Below are 12,991 nucleotides of genomic sequence, written 5' to 3'. Positions count from 1 at the left end.
GCTCACCAATTATAAACAGCCTCCCCTTTCTTGCGTCAAAAACTGAGCATAAACAGCGCATTACCATACTGGGCTGAAACTGCTAATGGGGCCACTCGGTCACTGCCCACCACTGCAAGTGCTAGCATCGCACATTGCGCAAAGTCCAAAAAACAATTTTTTTTAATCACAATCTCTCGTGGAACCCCTATGGACTTCTCACGGAACCCTGGTAACAGCTTGGTTCACTGTAAACATCTTCTCATAACTCAACTATCTAACCATAATCAGTTCAATCACCTTTCAAAGTAAATCTTTGAATGCCTGGTGACTTCTTTCAAAATATTAAAATCAAAGTCAGTTTTATTGTCGTATGCGCAACTACACGTATGTATGGGTGCAATGAAAATGTTGCATGCAAGCACCACAGCCAATTAGCATGTACAAACAGCATTCACAAGAAAACCTTAAATGTTACAGAACTTTTGTAAGTATGATATCAAATAGGACAAAAACAACAAAATCCCATTTAGTGCAAAGTGTTGCCATATTGAGTAAGTGGTTAAAGTTGTTTTGGTTGTCTCAAGAACTGAATGTTGAAGTAGATGGTCTTAAACGTCATTGTATGGGACTTTAGATTTTGGTACCTTTTGCCTAGTGGTAGCTCCGTGAAGATGGCATGGCCTAGGTTGTGGGGATCTTTGTTGACAGATGTTGCCTTCTTGAGGCTTTGCCTCCTGTGGGTACCAGGAGGGAAATGCTCGTGATGTATTGGGCAGCTTCTTTCGTTCTTGCACATTTGAATTGTTATACTAGACCATGATGCAACCGGTCAACACTGATCAGGTTAATCAGTGTCATAGTATTGCTAGACTAGCACTTCACTACAAATTCAGCCATCTTCTGAGATATGTACCAAATTCTTCTGATAAGATATCTAAGTGAATGCATCCAAAAAGAATACCCACAACTATTCATTGGAATCTGTGGATCATTTCTAAAAAAAAAACATATGTGGTGGTTATTGATCCTTCAATTTTTACTCTTTTTATTCCAGGATGTTGTTTTTCAGTGGCTGACTACAAATGAAATCCAGTTAAACCAAATTGATGCTGAGGATCCAGAGGTAAATCATGAAAACTAATTGGTAGAAACTGGATCATTTCTTGGGTATAAGACAAAGGAGCAGAATTAGGCCATTCAGCCCATTGAGTCTGATATTCTATCATGGTTGATTTATTATCCTTCTCAATCCTATTCTCTTCGTACCCTTTGACTCCTGACTAATCAAGAACCTATCAACCTCCTCTTTAAATAAACTCAATGATATGGCCTCCACAGCCATTTATAGACTGTATATAATACATAAAACTTTGCCCTTGATTCAAGAGAGAAATCAATAGCTCAGAAGCAGGCTTAGTATCTCTGGCATATGTCATGAAATGTGTTGTTTATGGGTTCATTGTCCATTCAGACATCTGATGGCAGAGGGTAAGAAGCTGTTTCTGAATCATTGAGTGTGTATATATCCTCCTTGAAGGTAGCAAAGAGAAGAGGAAATGTCCTGGGTGATGGGGGTCCTTAATGATGGATGCAGCCTTTTTGAGGCATTGCCTTTTGAAGATATCCTTAATGATCATATGTAATAATTACATGTTAGTTAGTTGTAATACATGCCCTAAAAATACAAAAGGGTTACTGTGTTAAGAATCAACAAGTAAAAGTATGAAGCACTTTCACACCTTCACTAGTTAACATTGCTGAGGATAAAAATATATACAGCGTCAATTCTAGCTTAATTTTATTGTTTAGGCAGAACCTAGTTAATTACTGCTGCTTACCATGATATTCCAGAAGCCACTGAGCAAAAATTGGGAGCATAGGGTCCATCACGGAAACAAGCCTTTGACGTACTATGTCCATTCCAATCTTTGTACTACAATCTACATTAATCTCATTATCTAAATTAATCTTGCTTTTTGTTGGCCTTAGCAGTTCAAGTATCTAGATACTTTTTAAAAGTCACAAGAGCATCTGCCTTCACCACCTCTTCAGACACCAACCCTCTTCCAACCACCCTCTTGTGAAAAAATCTGCCCTTTTATCCTCTTTAAACCTCACCTCTTAGCTAAACCTATGCCTCCTCCACCATAGGAAAAATAATTTTATTATCTACCCTTTCTATTTTCCTCAAATTTACATACCTATATTAGCTCACCGCTCGGCCTCCTCTGCTCCAGGAAAAACAAACCTAGGCAATCCAGTTTCTCCTTATAATTTTAAAGTTCCAATTTTCTCCCTAAATGTGCTCATATTACCAAGTTCAATATAACATGATGAAAAATGTCACTTGATAATGCTCATAAGTGTTTTGGGTTGTCTTACGATAATAAATGTATAAATATAATTACAAATTCTCTGGTTAATTAAATGAAAAAGAAATTAATCAATGTTTTTGTATTATTAATGGAAAAATTCAATCTTAAGATTTCAGATTACACCATGCTTCCAGATACAGCTAAACTATCTGACAGACTGAGGGTGTGCTTACAGGAAGGAGATGAAAATCCACGGGATTTTACCACGCTATTTGACATGTCACTCTTTAAACTGGACACAATGGCACTCCCAAAAGTTATCACGTCAGTATTAAATCGAAACTGTCTTTTATTTAAGAGCTGGATTTTAAGTGCAAAAGAAACTAGAATTTAAAACAACTGATGATGAATATTTCTTTAATCTTTGTTCAAACCATGTGTTATTCCCTCAATTCAAAGAACCAGTTCAAAGTAAATTTGTTATGAAAGTACATATATGTCACCATATTCAACCCTGAGTGATAATCTGGCATTAATGTGCTACATTGCCAAATGAGGCCATAGGACTGTTTTTCTGTTTCATAAGGCTTGATATGGCCATAAATCCCTCATAATATTGAAATTATGAAACCAAATTGTTTAGATCTTTGTTCTGTCCAACTTTCAAGGTACCCAGTTAGCACACTACCTCAGACTTTGAATGATTGGCTGCCCATTGTCTTAGCCAAAAAAATACCATGACTCATGGGACATTTCACCCACTTTCATAATTGAAGTTAATGACTAAAACAAAATATTTTTTCAAACTAAAGGAAAATATCAGCTAGCAAAGTGTAGATAATTAAATATTGTTGAAATCTGAGTTACATTATATCTGCGGTGTTTGAGCCAACGATGCTGTCTTACAAGATTTCATGCATTTCCAGGGCATATGAACAACTGAATGTGAAACATGAATCACTCCAACTGATACAACCTCAGTTTGAAACACCACTCCCTACACTACAGCCAGCTGTAAGTGCAGATCTGCAAACTATTAAACAATATAAAAAAACAACCACAACTGTATTGAAGGCAAAATAAATCAAAATGACCTATTTTATGCTTATTATGCTTTTTGTGTAATTTAATCTCATTTGTTTTATTTTTAAGTGAGCGTCATGGGAAGATCTGTACAAAATTTTTTATTATCATCGAAGTAATGTTGAAAATTTTAGGTGATAAGTTTCATGAGAACTGTAGTCTTGCAATAAGTCTTTCTGACAACATTAGTACTTTGTAAGTCAGACAATAACAGTCATAGTGTGGTGAATGTAAATGTGTTCATAAATTTTCTTTTGGGATAGGCACATTCTCAGGCCTCCAACTCTGTATAGTTGATCCTGACAATAAACGAGGATGCAAGGTGTGCCTTGCCCATCAAAATTACAAAATATTATCATAGAAACATAGTAAACATAGAAAACCTACAGCAGAATACAGGCCCTTCAGCCTACAAAGTTGTGCCGAACATGTCCCTACCTTAGAAATTACTAGGCTTACCGATAGCCCTCTATTTTACTAAGCTCCATGTACCTATCCAAAAATCTCTTTAAAGACCTTATCATATCCGCCTCCACCACCATTGCTAGCAGCCCATTCCACGCACTCACCACTTTCTGAGTTTAAAAAAAACTTACCCCTGACATCTCCTCTGTACCTACTCCCAAGCACCTTAAACCTGGCCCTCTTGTGACAGCCATTTCAGCCCTGGGAAAAAGCCTCTGACTATCCACACGATCATTGCCTCTCATCATCTTATACACCTCTATTAGGTCACCTCTCATCCTCCGTCGCTCCAAGGAGAAAAGGCCAAGTTCACTCAACCCGTTTTCATAAGGCATGCTCCCTAATCCAGGCAACATCCTTGTAAATCTCCACTGCACCCTTTCTATGATTTCCACATCCTTCCTGTAGTGAGGCAACCAGAACTGAGTGCAGTACTCCAAGTGGGGTCGGACCAGGGTCCTATATAGCTGCCACATTACCTCTCGGCTCCTAAATTCAATTCCACGATTGATGAAGGCCAATACACCGTACGCCTTCTTAACCACAGAGTCAACCTGCGTAGCTGCTTTGAGCGTCCTATGGACTCAGACCCCAGGATCCTTCTAATCCTCCACACTGCCAAGAGTCTTACCATTAATACTGTATTCTGCCATCATATTTGACCTACCAAAATGAACCACTTCACAGTTATCTGTGTTGAACTCCATCTAGCACTTCTCATCCCAGTTTTGTATCTTATCAATGTCCCACTGCAACCTCTGAAAACTCTCCACACTGTCCACAACACCCCCAATCTTTGTGTCATCAGCAAATTTACTAACCCATCCCTCCACTTCCTCATCCAGGTCATTTATAAAAATCATGAAGAGTAAGGGTCCCAGAACAGATCCTTGAGGCACATTTCTGGTCACTGACCTCCATGCAGAATATGACCTGTTTACAACCACTCTTTGCCTTCTGTGGGCAAGCCAGTTCTGGATCCTCGAAGCAATGTTCCCTTGGATCCCATGCCTCCTTACTTTCTCAATAAGCCTTGCATGGGGTACCTTATCAAATGCCTTGCTGAAATCCATATACACTACATCTACTGCTCTTCCTTCATCAATGTGTTTAGTCCCATCCTCAGAAAATTCAATCAGGCTCGTAAGGCATGACCTACCCTTGACAAAGCCATGCTGACTATTCCTAATCATATTATACCTCTCCAAATGTCTATAAATCCTGCCTCTCAGGATCTTCTGCATTAACTTAACAACCACTGAGGTAAAACTCACTGGTCTATAATTTCCAAGACTATCTGTACTCCCTTTCTTGAATAAGGGAACAATATCCGCAACCCTCCAATCCTCCGGGACCTCTCCCGTCCTCATTGATGATGCAAAGATCATCGCCAGAGGCTCAGCAATCTCCTCCCTCGCCTCCCACATTAGCCTAGGTTACATCTCATCTGGTCCCGGCAACTTATCCAACTTGATGCTTTCCAAAAGCTCCAGCAAATCCTCTTTCTTAAAATCTACATGCTCAAGCTTTTCAGCCGCTGCAAGTCATCACTACAATCACCAAGATTCTTTTCCATAGTGAATACTGAAGTACAGTATTCATTAAGTACCTCTGCTGTCTCCTCCTGTTCCATACACACTCTCCCACTGTCACGCTTGATAGGTCCTATTCTTTCACGTCTTATCTTCTTGCTCTTCACATACTTGTAGAATGCCTTGGGGTTTTCCTTAATTTTGCCTGCGAAGGCCTTCTCATGGTCCCTTCTGGCTCTCCTAATTTCCTTCCTAAGCTCTTTCCTGTTAGCCTTATAATCTTGTAGATCTCTAACATATCTAGCTCTCTGAAACTTTTGTAAGTTTTTCTTTTCTTCTTGACTAGATTTACTACAGTCTTTGTACACCACGGTTCCTGTACCCTACTGTAACTTCCCTGTCTCATTGGAACATACCTATGCAAATCTCCACAAAAATATCCCCTGAAAATTTGCCACATTTCTTCTGTACCTTGCCCTGAGAACATCTGTTCTCAATTTAAGCTTCCAAGTTCCTGCCTGATAGCCTCGTAATTCCCCTTACTTCAATTAAACACTTTTCTAAGTTGTCTGTTCCTATCTCTCTCCAATGCTATTGTAAAGGAGATAAAATTATGATCACTGTCTCCAAAATGCTCTCCCACTGAGAGATCTGACACCTGAGCAGGTTCATTTCCCAATACCAAATCAAGTACAGTTTCTCCTCTTGTAGGCTTATTGTGTCAAGAAACCTTTCTGAACACACCTAACAAACTCCACTCCATCTAAACTCATTGCTCTAGGAAGATGCCAGTCGATATTTGGGTAATTAAAATCTCCCATCACGACAACTTTATTATTACACCTTTCTGGGATCTGTTTCCCTATCTGCTCCTCAATATCCCTGTTACTATTGGGAGGCCTATAAAAAACATACAGTAAAGTTATTGACCCCTTCCTGTTCCTAACCTCCACCCACAGAGACTCTGTAGACAATCCCTCCATGACATCCACATTTTCTGTAGCCATGACACTATCTCTGATCAACAGTGTCACACCCCCACCTCTTTTGCCTCCCTTCCCGTCCTTTCTGAAACATCTAAAACCTGGTACTTAAAGTAATCATTCCTGTCCCTTAGCCATCCATGTCTCTGTAATGGCCACCACATCATAGCTCGAAGTACTGATCCACGCTCTAAGCTGATCCACTTTGTTTACAATACTCCTTGCATTAAAATAGACACATCTCAAACCATCGGTCTGAGTGCGTCCCTTCTCTATCACCTGCCTATCCTCCCTTTCGCACTGTCTCCAAGCTTTCTCTGTTCGTGAGCCAACCTCCTCTTCCCCAGTAGCCTTAGCAAATCTCCCAGCCAGGATATTTGTCCCCCTGGAATTCAAGTGCAACCTGTCCTTTTTGTACAGGTCACACCTGCCCCAAAAGAGTTCCCAATGATCCAGAAATCTGAATCCCTGCCCCCTGCTCCAATCCCTCAGCCACACATTTTTCCTCCACCTCACTCTATTCCTATACTTACTGTCACATGGCACAGGCAGTAATCCCAAGATTACTACCTTTGTGGTCCTGCTTCTCAACTTCCTTCCTAACTCCCTGTAGTCTGATTTCAGGACCTCTTCCCTTTTACTACCTATGTCATTGGTACCAATATGTACCATGACCTTTGGCTTTTCTCCTCCCACTGCAGGATATCGTGGACATGATCTGAAACATCCCGGACCCTGGCACCTGGGAGGCAAACTACCATCCAAGTTTCTTTCCTGCGTCCACAGAATCGCCTGTCTGACCCCCTAACTATAGAATCCCCTATCACTACTGCCTTTCTCTTCCTTTCCCTACCATTCTGAGCCACAGGGCCAGACTCTGCCAGAGGCACAGCCACTGTTGCTTCCCCCAGCTAGGCTGTTCTCTCCCCCCCCCCCCCCCCAAAGAGTAATCAAACAGTACTTATTGTTCAGGGGGACAGCCACAGGGGTACTCTCTAGTACCTGACCCTCCCCTTCCCTCTCCTGACTGTCATCCACTTGTCTATCTCCCCAGGCCCTGGTGTGACCACCTGCCTACAACTCCTTTCTATCACCTCCTCATTTTCCCTGACCAGACGAAGGTCATTGAGCTACAACTCCAATTTCCTAACGTGGTCCCTCAGGAGCTGCAGCTCGACACACCAGGTGCAGATATGGCCGTCCGGGAGGCTGGGAGACTCCAGGACTTCCTACATCTGACACCAAGCAGAGAACATCGGCCTCACACACATTCTTCCTTTCCACAATTAACACAGGTAAACCTACCTCACCTCGTTCCGTTACCGCCCAAGCCCTCTCACTCTGCTGCCTGTTGGATATGGCTGTCTTTTTAAACTTTTCCCACTCTACTGGTTGTCGTCACGTGCCTGCGCAGTCTTGCCTCTCTTTACCCCGAGTAGTAAAATGCCTTCGCTCCGGAAATCCTTAGCTGTTCCACTCGCAGCCTTCTTGCTTCAAATTTGTTCAGTGTGTACAACGTTTACATTGGCATGGGGCATGAATATTGTGCATTTTTTATTGTTCATCAGGTCTTTCCTCCCTCCTTTCGAGAGTTGCCAGCACCGACATTGGACCTCTTTGATCTTGATGAAACATTTTCATCTGAGAAAGTGAGGCTTGCTCAGCTGACTAACAAATGTGAGCAAATAATTTGTTTTAGTTGACTATCTTTATATCTATGCCTCGTATCAAGTGCTGTCTTACTTTTGAATATTTGCTGTTCTTGTGGCCTGATATTTTTCAGATTACATAAATTTCAATTTGCTGAAGGGCCAGTTGCAATGATGTTTGCTCAATTGGAAGGTCAGCAAATTAGTGGAGGCAATTACTTCTGCTGAACTGCCAGTTGTAATGTGAAAATCAGACAAGTGCCAACAGTTAATACCAAGGCCACATTGAACAATTGCTCCAACATCTACTTTGAGGGGTATTTTCACAAAGATTAAAAAAAAAAAACACTTCTGGGGCTTGGGGAGGATACTAAGCTTACTTGTCTTTAACTTAGGTGCTTTTTTGTTAAATTCTCTTCCTTTGTAGCATATTGTTATTGTATGCTTAATTTTGCACTGTATTAATGTTCCTCATTGGGATTTGGGGTTTTTAATTTGTAAAATGTTTTGAAAAACTAATTTAAAAATTAAAAATAAACACACACACTTCTGTTTAGCTGTTTAGGAAAATCATTGCCATGTTTGTAAATTTTCTTTTGAGTTAGGAACATTTTACAGCTCTACATCGTTGATTCTAATAACAAATGTGCCAATATGATCCAAGAAAACTCTGCACTTCACATTTTTTTTTAGATTAACTGTAGTCTATTGTATAATCTTTCAGTAGCATGCACCCGTCCACATCCACAGCTCATATTATTGAGCCAGAATAAATGATAAATGAACTGTGTGAGAGCAGCTTCAATCAGACATTCAATTACCAAGGCTAGCAGAAGGATATAATCTACTACTAGTAGCCACAATACTTGACCTTGCTTAATATCACCAAAGAAACTATTCTGTTTTAGATATTATTGTTTACTCTTGCCTGGCTTATTCATGAGTTGCTATATGATGGAAGAGTTCATATGAGCCTACTATGTGTTTAATGAAAACAAACTGGCATTGGTTTCTTTTCAGGTACTGAGGATGATCTAGAATTCTACGTTCGTAAGTGTGGTGATATTCTTGGTGTATCAAATAGACAAGAAAACAAAGGTGCAAAAGAAATTTTGGAACACATCTTTTTCCAAGTGGTGGAATTTAAGAAACTGAATCAGGTAAAATTTAAAGACATGATTAAAAATCTGCAGCAAATAAGTCATAAACAACAAAACTCTCTTTAAAATTGTAAACTGATATTAGAATGCAATAAGAATTTGGTACATTGGCCTTTATAAATCAAAATATTGAGTACAAGAGTTAGAATGCTATAGTGAGGTTGTATAAGGCATTGATGAGACCAAATTTGGAGTATTGTGTGCAGTTTTGGTCACCGAATTATAGGAAGGATATTAAGGTTGAAAGAGTGCAGAGGTGGTTTACAAGGATGTTGCCGGGCCTTGAGAAACTGAGTTACAGAAAAAGGTTGAATAGGTTAGGACTTTATTCCCTGGAGCATAGAAGAATGAGGAGAGATTTGATAGAGGTATATAAAATTATGATGGGTATAGATAGAGTGAATGCAAGCAAGCTTTTTCCACTGAGGTTGGGGGAACAAAAAACCAGAGGACATGGGTTAAGGGGGAAAAGTTTAAAGGGAACATTGGGGGGGCTTCTTCAGAATGGTGGGAGTGTGGAATGAGCTGTCAGATGAAGTAGTCAATGTGGGCTCACTTTTAAGAAAAACTTGGACAGGTACATGGATGAGAGGTGTATGGAGGGATATGGTCCAGGTGCGGTGCAGGTCAGTGGGATTAGGCACAGCCAAGAAGGGCCAAAAGGCCTGTTTCTGTGCTGTAATGTTTTATGGTTCTAAGACTTGATTTCTTCTAAATTGATTTTAGACTTGAGTGATTATATTCTGTTTCTCCACAGGAGCATGACATAGACACAAATGAAGATGGATGTTGAAGATGGAACCTTGCAGAATAATTGAAACCAAGTAGCTGTACTTGGAGATTTCATCAGCACTTTGTCCTTTTACAACATGTAACTTGCAAATTGTTAGATTCCTTACACAAAATGTATATTTTTGTACTGAAAGTTGATCACTTTGGCTGTCTACAACTTTGAGATGTTTCATACACTACAGATAGATCTAAGATAATGGTCAACTTATCCTCTAGAGCAATTTCTTGTTTGTAAATATCTCCATTTACCAAATCTTATTCTAGTTCAGAATTTAACTCTTACTTTGAATTATTTTCATATTATATTTACTTTGTTTTTAAGCTTTCCTGTTTACCAGTTTGTACTTTTTATTTGTAAATAAAGATTTTTTAATTATGCAAGGCTTGTCTTGTTTTAAATAGCAATTTCAATTGCAAAGTAAAATGTACAGGAGTTTTGCCAACTTGTACAATTATATGAAATGAACCACTAAATAGTGCCCCAACCCATGTGAAATGGTAGATTATATTTTGTTTCCTTGTCAATTTTCTCTTGAAAGTATCAGTACATGACTTCAAATCTGTTCATCTTTCTGGGTTTGGATGATACTGGGAATGGTATTTGCTACCTTCACAAGGTGGTGATATACTAGCAGCACTCTGGTGAAGTTACTCCTGCAGTGTTTGTGGATAACATGTTCCAGGCTTTCTCAGGATGAATCTGTGAAGAATAATTTATTTTATACTTTTGGCTGAACACTGAAACCTTCAGCTGTGCATCCAACATTCATTCTAAGCCTTAGAGCAGGAGTTCCCAACCTGGTGTCCTTAGACCCCTCAGTCAATGGCAAAACCAATGGTATAATAAAGGTTGGGAACCTCTGCTTCAGAGAACAGGGATATTCTTGGAGTCAGAACAGTATAGCACAGAAGCAGGCCTTATGACCCATCTAGTTAATGCTAAGCTTCTTTCTGCCTAGTCCCATCAACCCACACTTGGACCATAGCCTTTCATTCCAAACTTCCTCTCAGTAGCTTTAAGTGGTCTGCCACTGTCTAAGATTAGAGTTCACCCACAAGGACAGATGCATCTAGATTGCAGAAAAGGTTAATACCATTAAGTTTATTTGGTTACTCAGTTAAAAATAAAACCCTATTTTCTCATTCAATTCAAACTGTAGCACAGTTCAATTCCTCTATTTTCCTTTCCCTGAAATGAAGATACTTTTCTGTGCACATTGAGCCTTTTTTAACCAAGTAAAATCAGTGAATGTGTTATGCTACCAGCTATGATTTTACTACAAATTTGATTGTAGTCTCCAGAAAACCGGCTGTTTGAATTGGAAAAAAAATGTCATATGCTGTTGAATAGTTATTGCTGTGTTCAAAATGGTTCTACCATGTGATGGCCTTCTGCCCATGACACCATATAATCAGTGGTCATCTGTACTGGCATTAGTTATGCTAATGTATGTGGGGCAGAGGCAAAAGGAATCTTGGAAGTAAAATTGTAAATTGAATAAAGGAAAATGAAGTGAAATACTACTGTTTGGTATTAGCTGTAGTAGTATCATAGAAAAGTACAGAAATAGGCACCTCAGCCCATCTGGTCTGTGCCAAGCTTTTTAAACTGCTTAGTCCCATCGATACCCCTACTATCCACATACCTATCCAATCTTCTCTTAAAAGTTGAAATCAAACTCTCATACACTTGTGCTGGCAGCTCATTCCACACTCACCACCCTCTGAGTAAGGAAGTTTCCTTTCATGTTCCCCTTAAACTTTTCACCCTTAACCCATGGCCTCCAGTTGTAGTTTCACCCAACCTCAGTGGAAATAAGCCTGCTTGCATTTGCCCTCTATACCCTTCAATTTTGTATACCTCTATCAAATCTCCCCTCAATCTTCTATGTACCAAGGAATAAAGTCCTAACCTATTCAACTTTTTCCTTGCAACTCAGATCCTCTAGTCACGGTAACATCCTTGTAAATTTCCTTTATACTCTTTCAGCCTTATTTACACCTTTCCTATAGGTAGGTGACCAAAACTGCACACAATACTCACCAATATACAACTTCAACATAACATCCCATTTTCTGTACTCAGTACTTTGCTTTATGAAGGCAAATGTGCCAGAAGCTTTCCTTACATCCCTGTCTACTTGTGCCATCACTTTCAATGAATTAGGGACCTATATTTCCAGATTCCTTTGTTCTACCTCAATCCTCAGTACCCTACTATTCACGGTGCAAGACCCACCTTGTTGGTCCTATCAAAGTGCAACATTCCACAATTATTTCCATTAAATTTCATCTGCCATTTTTCAGCCCATGTTTCCAGCTGGTCCAGATCCCACTGCAAGCCATGATAGTCTTACTCACTGTCCAGTGCACCCCCAATCTTGGTATCATCCACAAATACAGATGAAAAGTGCAACTGATCCAAGACCAATCCCTGTGGTACTCCACTAGTCACAGGCCTCCAGCCAAAGAGGCAACAATCTACTACCTCTCCTAGTTTCTCCCACAAAGCCAATCTCTAATCCAATTTACTACCTCATCTTAAATGCCAAGTAACTAAACCTTCTTGACCAACCTCCCATGCAGGACCTTGTCAAAGGCATTCCTAATGTCCATATAGGAAACATCCACTGTGTTGCCTTCAACTTTCTGGTAACTTCCTTAGAAAAAACTCAAGATTGGTTAGACACTGCCTACATGCAAAGTTGTGCTGCCTATCCTTAATCCAAATGCTTATATCAGGTCCCTTAGAGTACCTTACAATAATTTTCCCACTACTTACCTCAGGATCACCAGCCTATAATTTCCCAGTGATATTTTTTTTTAAAAAAAAGCCTTTCTTAAACAGAACATTGGTCATCTTTCAGTCCTCTGGTACCTCACTTCAGGTTAGTGAATATTCAGATCACTTTGTCCAGAGAAATCTTTGTCTGTTTAATATTTCCATTGAGTGCCGACTTAACTATTGTAGCAGTTTGCCTTTGGAGGAAAATAGCAAGGAGAACCCCGAAAGATGTTGGAAATAAACAC

At 39.8% G+C, this 12,991-nt stretch overlaps 1 protein-coding gene across 2 annotated transcripts in view; it reads left to right on the top strand.

The window, feature by feature from the left end:
- Positions 1-10,342, top strand: part of ift52 (intraflagellar transport 52 homolog (Chlamydomonas)) — a 42,222-nt gene extending 31,880 nt beyond the window's left edge. For both annotated transcript variants that reach the window (XM_073061982.1, XM_073061983.1), the window contains 6 exons: positions 1,037-1,105; positions 2,467-2,621; positions 3,224-3,311; positions 7,929-8,037; positions 9,030-9,169; positions 9,927-10,342. In XM_073061982.1, the coding sequence (XP_072918083.1) occupies positions 1,037-1,105; positions 2,467-2,621; positions 3,224-3,311; positions 7,929-8,037; positions 9,030-9,169; positions 9,927-9,962 (597 nt within the window). In that variant the 3' untranslated portion in view covers positions 9,963-10,342. The remainder of the gene's footprint in view (positions 1-1,036; positions 1,106-2,466; positions 2,622-3,223; positions 3,312-7,928; positions 8,038-9,029; positions 9,170-9,926) is intronic.
- Positions 10,343-12,991: the final 2,649 nt, after the last annotated feature.

Source organism: Hemitrygon akajei, chromosome 11, assembly GCF_048418815.1.
Source record: "Hemitrygon akajei chromosome 11, sHemAka1.3, whole genome shotgun sequence".
In the NCBI taxonomy this organism is placed as follows: domain Eukaryota; kingdom Metazoa; phylum Chordata; class Chondrichthyes; order Myliobatiformes; family Dasyatidae; genus Hemitrygon; species Hemitrygon akajei.
This window is presented reverse-complemented; position numbering and strand designations above follow the sequence as displayed.